Raw genomic sequence first — 13462 nt, 5'->3', positions numbered from 1 at the left:
TTGGAGTCAGTACTGTGCATTGGCTCCAAGGCAGAAGAGCGGTAAGGGTAGGCACTGGGGGTCAAGTGACTTGCCCAGGGTCACCCAGCTGGGAAGTGGCTGAGGCCAGATTTGAACCCAGGACCTCCTGTCTCTAGGCCTGGCTCTCAATCCACTGAGCCACCCAGCAGCCCGGCCTACATTTCCTTCTTAAATACTAATATACCTGTTTGTAACCAAGAGCTGCACACACAGGAGTGGGCCAAGGCCTTCCAGCTGAGTGGAGAAATGACAGGCTCTTACATATCAAAGTCCTCTCTGGAGCTGTGAAATGCCTAGGGCCCATTTGCCTTTCCCCCCCTCCTCCCTGAGAGCCATCCATCCATCAAGGGGCTGAAGACTGAGGGTAGAAAATAAACCCCAACTTTATTAACACACACTACAGCTACAGAGAGGACCTCCAGGCCTCCTTTGACAGGAGATGGGGGGGAAAAGGGGAAAGTAAGGACCCCCCCCCCATGCTAGAAGCCATTCCTCACTCTTGGTGGTGGTGATGGTGGTGCTAGACTAAAGAGACACCACTTCAACGGGGGCAGGGATAGCACCCCAGCTTCCCTTCTGTAAGAAAAGGTCCAGCTCAGAGCCCTACTGGTAGTTCCCTGATGCCATCCATCTCTAGGCAGGATCCGGTTTTGCCTCTGCCACATTTCTGGGCGAGGGGCGAAGTGTGGTGGTGGGGAGGGTAGTGAAAATGTCTTCTCCAAGAGGGGCAGCAGAGTGGTGGTGGGGCAAGAAGGGTCAAGCCAATCACCTCTTCTTAAAGCCATACTTCTTTCGTTCATAGAAGAGGTCAGTCTTGGAGCTCCCCAGGTTGACAATCTTTGGACAACCATCTCGCTGGCAAGACAATGGAAAGCAGGCAAAGTTAAAGGCAGAGCCTATAAATCTGAACCCATGTCGCAGGGCATGGTGCCCAGGTCTTATACCACCACAGCTGGAAAGGAAAAGAAATGGAAAGACCCCCTGAAAGGGTCATGTGGTCCCTGGGCCATAATTTGAGAATCACTGATCTAGGCCAACTGGCCCCTCTGCAAAAACTCCCCAATGTGGCCAGCCAGCTACCACCTAAAAACTCTTAGTGGTCAGGAACTCCCTACCCACTTGAGGACAGAAAGAACACCCCGCCATCACCACTCATCCAGAAGAGAGCTGAATGGGCTGCTTCTACAGCCCCTTCAACCCAGAAGCCTCCAAGGCAACTGTGACATTGGATGGGGAGGAAAGAAAAACAAGCCAGTTGGGGGCCATGACAAAGATTCCATGATCTTGTGGCAATTACCGATTTCCTGTGTGTGCCCCTTATGGGACAGCTCCTAGACACAATGCCAGCAGCCCCTGACAGTGTCCCACTGTAGCTGACTTCCAGGCCCTTGTGGTGGGAATAGGGTTGGTCCCTAGGCTGCATACTAGCCCCTAGTTCCTGGAGAGACCCAAGGAACCATCAGGAGAGCTGTGCATTCAAGCTGTGGCCAATGCTGGCTGCTCTGGGATGCCAGGCAGAAAAGAACCCAGGGAAGCACCATCCTGGAGCCTCTGTTTGTTAAAGGCTCCACCACAGGGGCAGAGGTCAGGCTCTGGCAGGCCCTAAAGGCTGAGCAGCTGTTTCTCCCTCAACCTTCTTCCAGGGTCCAAGAGCTACACAAAAGCTCCTTTTCTCTCTCTGCACAGTCATCTTCCCTCTGCAAAGGCAAAGCAGCTCCAGGGATTTCTGCTCTCTCACGGTTGGGTTGTGATAAACTGCACCATGCCGAGAACTGTCCTTGTAGAAAGAGCCCATCCAGAGAGTTGGAGTCTAGTTCCAGTTGCCTCTCCCTCAGTCAGAGGGTGGCCTCCAGATAAACACAGTGGCTGTGGGGAGGCTCCTCAATGCTCCAGAGGGCTTGTCTCTCCCACTGACTTCAGAAGCCATGAAGGCCCCACTCTAGGGTTCCTCTAAGGCTCCAAGAACCGGACACCTGGGGGATGTCCTGCCCTGCCTTGGGGGAGCTGCCATTTTAGGATCAAGGATGCTGGAATTCTCAAACCTTCCTCCTCTAGCTCATATCCCGCCCTATCACCATCACGTGAGAGAACCTGGGCCTCCGTTCCATTTCTAGCCCAGGCCCCTCTTGGAAAGGAGGCTTAGCTTAGGATCAGCACTGAACAACACCTGAGATCATCTCCTGGCTCTATCACCCACCAAAATAAGGGCCAGGCCAGGGTTTCCTAATCCAGGTTTTCCTGAGCATTGGCTGAAAAAGAGCTGAGCTCCTCTGTCTGTTGTAGGAAGTGCTCTGCCCAAGCCTTCCCAAGAGCTAGGCCTTTGGCAGGAGTCAGGTTTCATGGCATCATAGCACTTAGTGTTGGAAGAAATCTGAGAGCTCAGTTGGTCCAACTTCCTTATTTCCTAGAGGAGGAAGCTATGGCCCCAAGAAGGAAGTGACCTGCTCAAGGTCACACCACAGAGCGAGGCCTCAATCCCAGGCCCTTTTTGCTACACCAGGATCAGATTCATTCCTTTAGCAGAAGCAGCTAAATGGGATCCCCTTTCTCAAGGGAGAGAAGAAAGGAAGTCCGAAGTTCTAACAGAATGAACTTAAATAGGTCATGACCTCTTTCCTGGAACACAGGATCAAGGGACTTTTAATGACCATGGGCGGTCAGGGACCCACCTCAATGCCTGAATCAGAAGCCAGAACACCCAAGAGCCTGCTAACCTCCGTCTAACAAACAATACCTCTGTAGTCAAGTCCTTTTCTTGAAAAATACAGGCTAAGTCACTAGTACCTTAGGCCAGTCACTGAACCTTGGGGCACCCTGAGAAATTCAAACTCGGACTTGCAGAGAGACACCATTCACCATTGGCAGAGTGAGTTTCTGCACCCAGGACTTCCTTGCCCCAATGAAATCCCAGGTGAGTCCATGTCCTGCCGGCTGCAACCTCCTAAATTTCCCAACATCCAACCTCTGCCACACAGTGGTCTACTGGAGTTTTTGATTGAATAGATTAGTCCTGCCTAACTCTCCATAACCCCACTGGGGATTTTCTCAACAAAGATCCTGGAGTAGATTGCCATCTCCTTCTCCTGCTCATTTGACAGATGAGGAGACTGAGGCAAACAAGGTGAAGTGACTTGCCCAGGGTCACCCAGCTAGTGAACATCTGAGGCTGAATCTGAACTTGAGTCTTCCTGGCTCCAGGGCCAGTGTTCTATTTACTGTGCCACCTAGATGCCCACTGCCAACTGGCTCCACTTTTAGAAAAACCTTTCATTTAGTGTTACTTTTGTTTTTGACATCACTTTCATTTGCAAATAAGACAATGCACCAGAATGGAGGGCTGGATTGGATGGGCAGAATGCCCTGGGTGTGAATCCTGACAGACTCTTTGGGATTATTATGTCCTGGGCTCCCTTGGCCTCTCCCCCAACTAAGTTTTCTCATATTTCAAATAAGAAAAGTTGATATGCTGATCCCCAAGGTGACCCTATGACTAGATCCCATCTCCCTCCCAGATGGATAGTGCTGTCCCTCTATCTCTGGTAACCAAGCCAGCTTTGCCAAACCTCCCCAACATGTGGCCATATCTGATGGCCAGAAGGGGCAGGATGGATGGGATCAAGGCAACAAGGATGAGAGAGAGGGAGGCTGGCCCCTCCAGGAAGGTCTACCTCCACCTCCTCTTTGACTAGAGCAAAGGAGGAGGGCCCAGGGGGATGCTGGCAAGAGATCTGGAGGATCAAGTGCCTATTGAATCTTTGTCTTCTGCTGAGGGGAAGCAGGAGCACATGGTGTCAATGACTAAGGGGAGAAGGGGGTTGAAATGGGCACTAAGGGGTGTCAGACGGCCTTGCTCAGTCAGGGTGTATTCAACATACAGGTGTGTGAGGGCCTAAATAGAAACCTACTGGCACAGCTGGGGAGCTTGGGCATCTCGGTTCAGTATATGCATGGAGGAAAGGGGATGGTGCTGCATTTGGAAAGGAGGGAGGTAAGAGACAAGAGGACAGGGAGGCCTTCCTGTTACTGCCATGGCCATAAATGTGACGTTAGCTTGATTTCTGTTTTCTCAAGTCATTAAAAAGCCGTGAGCTAGAAAGTCTGCTGGCTTCCTCAGCCACTGCTAGGGGGTCTCGAGGAGAACCAACAGCCTTTGGATTTTCCTTCTGGAAGAGGTCCTGGGCAGCAGGCAAGGAGGGGCAAATGTTATCAGACTGGCCAAGGGAATTCATGATTGCGTGGCTCATTTTGTGGAGGAAACCTGGCCATCCAATTAGGGGCAAAGGGAGGAGGAATCAGACCAGCAGTAGACAAGGGAGCAAGGGCCTACTGGATGCACTGTGAGCCAAAACCAACCATTCCATTCACTGAGAGAAAAGTAGCATGAGGTAGCAGAGCCCAGCCTGGCATGTGAACCTTGGGGAGCCTTGTACATGCCCCAGGTCAGACTCCCAACACTGCCAAGACAATGAGCAAGCTTCAAATCACAATGGGGAGCCATCGCAGAAGCAGCAAAACCAAACATTGCCAGGGCCTAGGAATCTGGTCTGAGGATGATTTGGACTGGTTGCTTGTAAAATGAGTTGATGAATGGAATTAACAGATCCCAAACACTGACTGAGCTGCTCCCGGTAGAGAGACCCCACCAGATACGATTTGGTGAAAGCAAGGTGGCAACAAGAGCCCTAGGAACCATGTTATAATGTAGGAGAAAAGCTCTGGGGAAACTGGAGTCCAGAACATAAAACTAGTAAGAACCTGACTGGCCTGAGGACATGGGGTGGAGAGGACAGGGATCTCTATGGGAGAGTTTGAGGGATTGGCACCATCTAGAGGGTGAAGTTGAGGTCCTTCCTCTCAATGAGCAAAATCAGCACAGCCAAAGCTAAAGTGTTAATTAGTACCGCACAAAATCAAAGGTAGGTAGAAAGCAAGCAAACGAGGGAGAAGGCTGAGGGAGCTTAAAGGGCTTGCTATTTGCTGACTGTGAGAAGGGAAAAATGATTGAAATCATCTTTGAGGATTTCTCTTCCTAGATCCCATGAATGAGCATAAAGGGACAGTTAATTCTCTGTGACATATTCTCCAACCTTGCCAGGTACTTTTCCCTTTTAGCTAAAAACAGCTGGAGGGAGCCAAGAGGGGGCCGGCCTGGGCTACGGTGCTTCTGCTGCCCCCTAGCCAGATGTGTGCTTTCCTGGGAAATCAGCCATGCCAAGAGAGGTTCCTGAGGCCCTGCAGACCCTACCATGGACAGCTCTGGGGGCTTTCTATGGAAAAGGAAACCACACAAATGTTTCTTTTACCTATTGTCTCATGAAGGAAGTGGTTTGGGGGCATAGGCCGGCCAGGTCAACACTGGGAATGGTCAAGCCTTCTCCTTTAGAATCTCCCAGGATCTTTATTCTGCAGCTTTCTGGGGTGTTTATAATTTAATGCTGTATATTACAGTTGGTTAGCTGTGCTTGTCCAATTCCCTAACTTTAGAGCTCCATTAGGCCAAGAGTCTTGTCCTCTCTAACCTTTATCTTCCCTTCAGTGTTTAAGGGATGTCTCACATGGGAAGTCACAGGCAAAAATCAGCCTATGCTCCTGATCCACATCTGGGTAGGTCGTTGGCCCCATCCCCGTGTCTGGGAGGGAGGTGAGCAAAAATGCTAAGACTTCTCAAGTAACAGCCAGCTTGGCAGATACCATTCCGGTCTCTTTCTTATCGATTCATTGTGCCCACAGGGTGCCAGGTAAGCTACAATGATCTGTCTAACCTGGGTTGGTATCATTATTTGTGAATGAGCCACTACACAAAGGTTGCAGCAGACTCTCCAAAGTGTGGCGCCATCGCTTATAAGGGGCCTCTCCTTAGCTTTAGCTCCCAGTGTCTGGGAGGCTAGAATTGGAATGTAGGCCGAGAGATAGGAGCTGCTAGGTATTACTAAAGGAAAGGTGAAAAGGCAGTTGAGAGGAACCATGGCAGTGCACTCACATCTTTCTCCTGGATGGTACACTCTTTGCAGTAATAGGCATCAGACACTCCAGGGCCCCCACAGATCACACAGCGGCCCTGGTATGAGCCGTAGTTACACTCATCACATATCCGGACCAGTGTGCAGGGACGGACATAGGAGTCACAGATCACACACTTGCCATCGCCTGCAAGAAAAAGACAGTAATGCCCCCTGCTTAGGGTCCTGACACTTGTGCATGTCTACAGGGTATCTCTCCTTGGAGATTCCATGTCCAAAACTTGGCTCCTGTGGCCAGTGCCAACCTGGGTCACCCCACTTCTACCCAGGTCATTCTGCCCTTCCCCACCTGTGACAATGCCCAGGGCCACGACTAAGACTACAAAGCTGCAGCTTCTATATATACTCCAGTCAGGTGTCTTCCTAAGAAGGCCTTGCATAATCAGGAGAACCCCAGCCTGAAGTGGAGGCCAGCACCCAGCAAGATCTTATCTCTAGCTCAGGGTGCCTGGGGGGGGCAGCATACTCACATTTCTCACACAGCCTCCCGATGGCTTCGGAACACCCGGGGAAGAAGAGAAAACACAAGGATTACAGTTATAGACAAGTCCCACAGTCAAGTCCTGCAAGAAGCGGGATCTGCCCATTGGGGGAGGGACGTGAAGGAGGAGCGGCTCCCAAAGCCAAAATGTCAGCACCTGCCCTCAGGGGACAGCGGATCAGTCTGCCTAAGGCCAGACTTCGGTCACAGACTGGGGATGATTCTCAGGTTCAGCCCCAACCCCAAGCCCTTCCCCCCAGAGCGCTCCCGCGCGCCGCTCCCAGACACCGCCCCCCAACGAGGAGGTCGCGCGCTACTGGGACCACTGCGCAGGCGCCCAAGTACCTCAATCAGGCCGTCCTCAGCTCTTGGGCCCAGTGCGCAGGCGTCTGGCTCCAACAGAGCCACGCGTAGGGCCCCCCTCCCGCTCGGGCCCACGGTCACGCGCAGTCTCCTTTCCTCCCCCCTCCCCCACTCGGTCTATGAGAGACGGGAAATGCGAGGTCTCGCGGGTGGAAAGACCGTAGTGCCCAGGAAACCTGGCTCCCACAGAGACACCCCAGGACCTGAGCTGAGGGGGTGTCCACTCACCGACGCCGGCCTGCTTGCGGCAGAAAATCAAATCCGGGTGATGTTTGGCCATCGCCTTGTCTCAGGCAGGCCGCCGGATGTAGCCCCAGCTTCCGCTCGACCTCTGACCTCCTCTGGGGTCCGCCCCCACGCCGCTCCCAACGGGCGTTCCTCGAGGCTTAATCCTCCTGCGGCCGGGCCTGGGGGGCGGGGCCCGGGCCGGGCGCCTGGCCAGACTCAGCGGACACTGGACGTTCGCCCGTTCGCCTCAGACGGGGCTGCTCCTATCCCAGAGACGGCCTGAGCACCGAGGCCGGCGGCGCGGGATTCTTGCCCTTCTGCTGGTCCTTTAGATTCGCCCCTTTAGACTTCTCGCCCGTCCCCACCCCTGTGGCGCTGTTCAGCTCTCAGGAGGCCCCGCCCCCTAGCCTCTTGGCTCCTCCTAAGGCCCCGCCTACGAACCGGCCCAGAGTCTCCGGGCAAGGCCCCGCCCCCGAATCCTTTAAAAGCGCCCGGGCGCGCGTCACTTTCACGCGACCACATCTTTGTCAGTGCACAAAATGGCGCCTTACAGCCTGCTGGTGACCCGGCTGCAGGTGAGCGCAGGCAGCGGTGGCAGGGTGGCAAGGCCGCGCGACGGGCGGGAGGGGCTGGCAAGAGGGAGATACCCCGGGCGCTGCGGGGCAAGCAGGAGGGCGGGCTGGGGCTGGGCCGGCCGGGCCGGGCGCCGCGCCCGAGGGAGGTCAGAGAGGGCGTCCCCACCTCCGCCTGCGGGCCCAAGGTCTGGGGCCAGGATGGGCTGTGCCTAGCGAGGCTGCTCCTGAGGCCGGGGCGGCAGCGGTGGCGGTGGTGGCTCCACCTCCACTTCCTCCGCCTGCTGATCCGGACAGGCCCGAGCTGCCCGCAGCCCCAAGGTGAGGACAAGGTGACCGGCCGGCGGCGGCGGCCTCAGCCCTCCCAAGGTCACTTGGCCCTGCCGTCCTCCTCCGGAGATGGACTGGGAAACTGAGACCTTGAGGGCCATGGTTGGGCTTTAGCTCATTATGCGCCTACTGTTTGCACGGGCATGGCCCGCGTGCTGGTGCGTGTGTGTGTGTGTGTGTGTGTGTGTGGTGGGGGAATGTTTCAATGATGGGGGTGTCACCGTGGGGGAGGGTGCAGAAGCTGATCATAAGTCAGGGGACGTGAATCCCGGCCTCTCATAAGGGTCAGATGGGATTTGTCTTGGAGACTCTTAAGGCCCATAGGGGTCTGATCTCAACCTGTCAGGACAGTCTCTACCCAGGGATGGCTGTCCCCCCACAAGGCCACCACAGGGCTCGCTGGCTTCAACCTGGCAGGCCTAGTGGGTGTTCTGGGACACTCTCCTTGGAAGTGCTCTGATCTTCTCCAGGAAGAGGGGACCATGGGAAAGGCTGGCCCTGTCATATGAGACAAGGTCATATCACTCAGCCTCTGTCCATTCACAGACTGAGGGGACTGGGGTTCATCCCTGTGTCTCTCCTGGTCATTGTGGACCTCAGTTTCCTCAGCTATTAAAAAAAATAAAACACCTCCATCTCAAAGTAGGTAAAGAGGAAAGTCCTCTGCACCCAGTCTGAGTTTGCCTGGGTAGCAGGGTAGCCATCACATAGGCACACAGATGAGCCTCTGAATCTCCAAAGGAAAAAAACTATCAAGTTTGTGGTAGAAGGGTGGGGTGGGGATGGGGGTCAAGAAAGCTTCTTGCACCACCATGAAGGAGCCAGGAATATTGAGATGTGGGGCAGCAGGGGTTGCCTTGGGCCATTGGCCCTGCCTGCCCACTCTGTGAGGTTTTGGTCAAGGGGGCATGAGTTCACGTCCTGTGAGAGCCTCGATCACCATTAATGCCAAAGCCTGTGGAAATCTATGGTGCTCATCATAGCCAGGTAGAAAGTGCTCATCATAGCCTCATTCCTCCTGGCCTTTGCAGTCAGTCTTCTGGTATGTTTTGCCTGAACCAAGATGGAGATGGACTGTGGCCTGGCACAAGGGCTCAAGGCTGGGTCCTCAGCCTGTTCAAAGGCAGGCATACCTTTGTGCCCCAAATTATCAGGCAAGGCCCTTCAATATAGCAAGGTAGCATTTGAAAGCCAGAACTACGAAATCTCAGTAGAGAAATGGGGCTGTCAGGACAAGAGTAAAATAAAAGCCTTTGGTGGGTCTAGAGCTAGCACTTGGGCTGCAGAAATGAAGGGACTGCCTCAGACACTTCCTAGCTATATGACCCTAGGAAAGTTACTTAACCCCAGTTAAGCCTAGTCCTTACTGCTCTTCTCCCTTAGAAATGCTATTTAGTATGATTCTAAGTCTGAAAATAAGAATTAAAAAAAAAGGGAGGGGAGCCAAAGTCTTACCTTATCTCTTAGTAAATTACTTTATGACCTGGGGCAAGGAAGTCACCTAGCCTCCTTCTGCCTTTCTCCTCCATACTGGATGCTGCTATCAAGTATTCACTTACTTTTGCCTTTCTTTGAACTGTGGAGCTGGTGATTCTGGTGGAATCTTTGAACACCCACAAGTAATAGGAAATACTTATTGACTCAGAAAGTGAAGTTTTGGTGGCCTCTGAGTTTCCTTCCATGACTGTTTCTGGACCATCTTTTTTCCTGTCTTTCCATGTCATCACATAGGTTCCCCCACAGGCCGTGTTCCTGGATCCTTGATGAACAAAGGATGCTAGTTCTGCTTTGGGGGAGGGTGGGGATGCCGTCTGAACAGAGGAGAGAAGGGGATGGGAGAGCCCACCATTGCTTATCCAGCCAGCTTGGAGGTCTATTTAGCACCCATCTGTGGACCTTTGTGAAATCTGGACTCCTGCCTCATTCCATCTTTGGGGAAGTGATACCACCTCTTTGGCCTTCAGAGGGAGTTAGGCTAGCTCTCTAAGGTGTCTTTTATGGTGACATTTGGTGATAACTATTTTGGGTTATTTTGGGCACAATCCTATTGGCTGGTGCATTGGAGGATAATACCTACAGCTTATGTAAGGCTTTCCAGGGCCCAGGGCACTGAGTGGAGATGGGTTCCTATGGATGAGGTGGGCAGGGTCCCAGGAGGCCCTGCCTGTTTGAGGCTCTCTTTTTTCCAGATATGATCAAACCCTAGGAGGAGGTGGGTCCTAATTAATGGTAACTTGTGTTGTACATTGGCAAGGGCAATCCCTTTCCTTACAACAGCTCTGAAGCAGGCAATACAAGCATGAGCCTTTTTTTCAGATGGGAATACTGAAGCTCAGAGTGATTAAAGGTCTTGGCTAGAGCCACACAGCTAAATAAGTGCTGGAACCAAGAGTGAAATCCTGGTGTCCAAGACAGCTAGGTGGATAGAGCCAGGCCTGGAGATGGGAGACCTCAGGCACTTCCTAATTATGTGACCCTGGGCAAGTCAATTAACCCTCATTACCCAGCCCTTACCATTCTTCTACCTTGGAACCAGTACACAGTATTGAAATGGAAGATAAGGGTTAAAAAGAAAGAGCAAGAGAGAGAAATCAATGCAGGTGTCCTGCTTGGACCAGATTCTCTTTCATTATGCAGTCATCTGGGCTAAAGCAGCCCACTTTGCAGATGAAGTTGGGGGAACCATCCTGAGAATCTCAGTTGGAAGTTACCTCAGCAGCTAATCTGTATCCTAAAAGGAAGGAATCTCTTTTCTGTAGTGCCCTCAACATTTCCTGGTCATCCAGATAGTTCCCAAAGACCTCTAGGAACAGGGGCCCCACTGGCCCCTTGAGGCAGTCAGTTTCATTTTTAGGCAACTTGAATCTTTAAGAAATTTTCCCTTCTGTTTCCCGCCCTAGGGCCCAGCTGAATAAGGCCAGGTCCTTTTCCCCATGCATCCAAAAGATGTTTGAAGATGGAGATGGCATGTCCCTGCACACAGATGTGTCATTGTTCAGGGCTCAAGAAGGACATTAGGGAGAAGCTGAAATAAATGATGCTGCTCCAAGGAGTGAGGCTTTTCTCCCTCTGAGTTCAAGGCTCCCATTGGCACTCTTAGGGCCAAACATTCATGGTAGGGAGAGGGAACCTGCTGAAGTCCTCTTAGCACAAAGAGGGTGGAGATGGGGGTAAGGTGACAGAGCTAGAGAGACCTAGTCATTGTCCAAAGGTCACCAAGCCCTGACACTGAGCGTTCATGGTATAGCCTTGGGTTAGCCTGTTCCCAGTTGGCACATTTCCCACATAATGGCAGTGGTAGGCTCACAGGAACGATTTATAATCCCTTAATAGAGCAGTGTTAGAGAAGACTGTGCATTCTTTCTGGCCGTCTTTCTTAAACTTTCTTCTCTACATTCTTTCCTTCCAACCTGCCAATGCCTACTTAAGAAAGTGAGAAAAAATCCTGTTCCAAATTTGGTCAAGCAGAGTCAGGCAGACCGAATTCTGGCATTGGCTCTGTACTTTGGAGGCTGGCCATCGATGGGGCTGAGTTCCTGAGTCTTTCAAAGCTGCTTGTTTTTGTCTGCTTGGCTTTTATTGTGTGAATGTCCTGCTGGCTCTGCTTACTTTCCTCTGGATCAGTTCATATAAGGCTTCCCTTGGTCCTCTTCATCATTTCTCATAGCACAGTAGAACTCCATCACACTCATGTGTCATAACTTGTTCTTCTGTTATTCCCCAGCTGATGGGTACTCTCTGATTCTAGTTCTCTGCCCTCCTCCCCAAAAAGAACTGCTAGAAATACTTGGGTATTGGCTCTCTTTGGAGTATAGACCTACTGATATTGTTATCACTGGGTCAAAAGACAGACAGCAGTTTAGTAAAGTTAGGGTTAGAGTTCCAAATTGCCTTCTAGAATGGCTGACTGGTGTTATTTCTTCAGGAGTCCCTTCTAGCTTAGCTGAGGGGGAGGTACTTTTTGTTCTAGACTCAGTTTAGAATGGATTCTTGGCTTGAGAAGACTGCCTTTATTTTTAGAACATCCATTTTTTTTCTTGGAGCTGTTCACCCCACACACGGGTCGGGCATCCCTTGCAGCAAGCACCAGCAAGCTGTAGCAGGGGTTATGTCTAACCCCTTTATCCACGGGGCCATAGGACCCACTTGAACCAAGTCAAGTACCTGTGTTCTGGCCTGGGGGAGATGGGAATCTCCATGGAAGAAGTCTTCTGTCTAACAGAGAAAGGCCCTGGGATAGCATTTAAGGTTTCCAAATCAAGAGCTGGATGGAGTGGGGGTGTCTGGGAAGGAGGGAGATGCCCTTGGAGTGAGGTGTTGTGTATAAGCCCCCTTGTTAATGGCAGCAGCCTATCTGGATAGAATTATTAGTAAATGACATACTAGCACCCCTTTCCCCAACCCTGACCTCCATCTTTTTTTCTAAGTAAGAAAAGGAGGTTCTAGCCAGTCTTCTCTGCTTTATACTGAAAGTCCTGAGAGGACACAGGGAATGGGGAGGCTGTTCTCTGCCTGGCACTGTGCCAGGCACTTGGACAGTTTCAATTTCAAGACAGAGGGAGATGTTCTTATTGGCACCTTTTCTGTTTCTAGAAATATAGCCCCCTTCTTTCTTTTTTTTGATATCTCTAGAGTTTCTGCCAGTATTCCTCTCTCCTAGAGTGTCATCCCATATGATGAATAGTATTAAAAAAGAGAAAAAAATGTCCATTGGGCAATGCCTGTGGAGCTCCCCACTGGGCCTGTCAGAGGCTCCTTTCCTTTCTCTTTACAAACTGGAAGTAAATGCTGGGGAAGTAGGGGCTAAGTGGCCTGTGCTGTGCCTTCCCTTTAAGGTCGCTGTGGAATGAGTACCATGGCCTCAGCCCAGGCTGTCATTGTTAGACGGAACCGCCCACAGGTCTTCCCCACATTCTCTCCCCACTCCTAAACCACAACCACAGGCCATGCTTTCTCAGCACTAAGCCCATTCAGACTCTCCTTGCTTGCCATTTATGGCTTCCCCCAGCCACTGCTTTCCTGCTTTCCTGCCTCCAGCTCTTTGCTCAGGCTGTCTCCTTTGGAATACCCTCCTGACCCCTCTTCTGCCTGTTGAATTCCTCCCTATCTTTGAAAACCCACCTCATGTTCTGCCTCCTCTGGGAAGCTTTCCCTGCCTGACTCTCACCAAGCAGGCTTTCCTTGCCCTTTTGTCTTGGCCTCCTTCTCGCCTCTAGTATACATTCTTCCCTCTGGTAGTTGGGGCTGGGCCAGGGGTGCTCAATGCTCCCCTTCCCTACTGTCACATTCCGGAGGCTGGGAATCATATCTCTGGCACACTTGGGATCTCCTTCCCAGTGCTCTACCCACACTAGGCCTTGGTCAATGTGGCTCTACTTAAATGGAGATTCTTGGGTCCTCAGTAAGATTCTGTATCTCAAACCTGCCCTTGCGGGGTGGACTGTCTC

At 51.9% G+C, this 13462-nt stretch overlaps 2 protein-coding genes across 2 annotated transcripts in view; one reads left to right on the top strand and one right to left on the bottom strand.

Moving 5' to 3' along the window:
* Window positions 1-386: 386 nt before the first annotated feature.
* On the bottom strand, window positions 387-7502 carry PHF5A (PHD finger protein 5A). The gene is made up of 4 exons (XM_044678153.1): window positions 7114-7502; window positions 6512-6535; window positions 6002-6168; window positions 387-876 (listed from the first exon to the last, which is right to left on the bottom strand). Exons 1-4 carry the CDS (start codon window positions 7163-7165, stop codon window positions 787-789), a joined length of 333 nt encoding a protein of 110 aa, XP_044534088.1. The 5' UTR covers window positions 7166-7502; the 3' UTR covers window positions 387-786.
* Window positions 7503-7607: 105 nt separating this feature from the next.
* The window catches only part of ACO2 (aconitase 2), a 29016-nt gene continuing 23161 nt past the window's right edge, over window positions 7608-13462 (top strand). The window contains exon 1 of the mRNA XM_044678151.1: window positions 7608-7688. Within this exon, the coding sequence (XP_044534086.1) occupies window positions 7653-7688 (36 nt within the window). The 5' untranslated portion in view covers window positions 7608-7652. The remainder of the gene's footprint in view (window positions 7689-13462) is intronic.

This window comes from Gracilinanus agilis, chromosome 5 (assembly GCF_016433145.1).
Source record: "Gracilinanus agilis isolate LMUSP501 chromosome 5, AgileGrace, whole genome shotgun sequence".
NCBI lineage: Eukaryota > Metazoa > Chordata > Mammalia > Didelphimorphia > Didelphidae > Gracilinanus > Gracilinanus agilis.
This window is presented reverse-complemented; position numbering and strand designations above follow the sequence as displayed.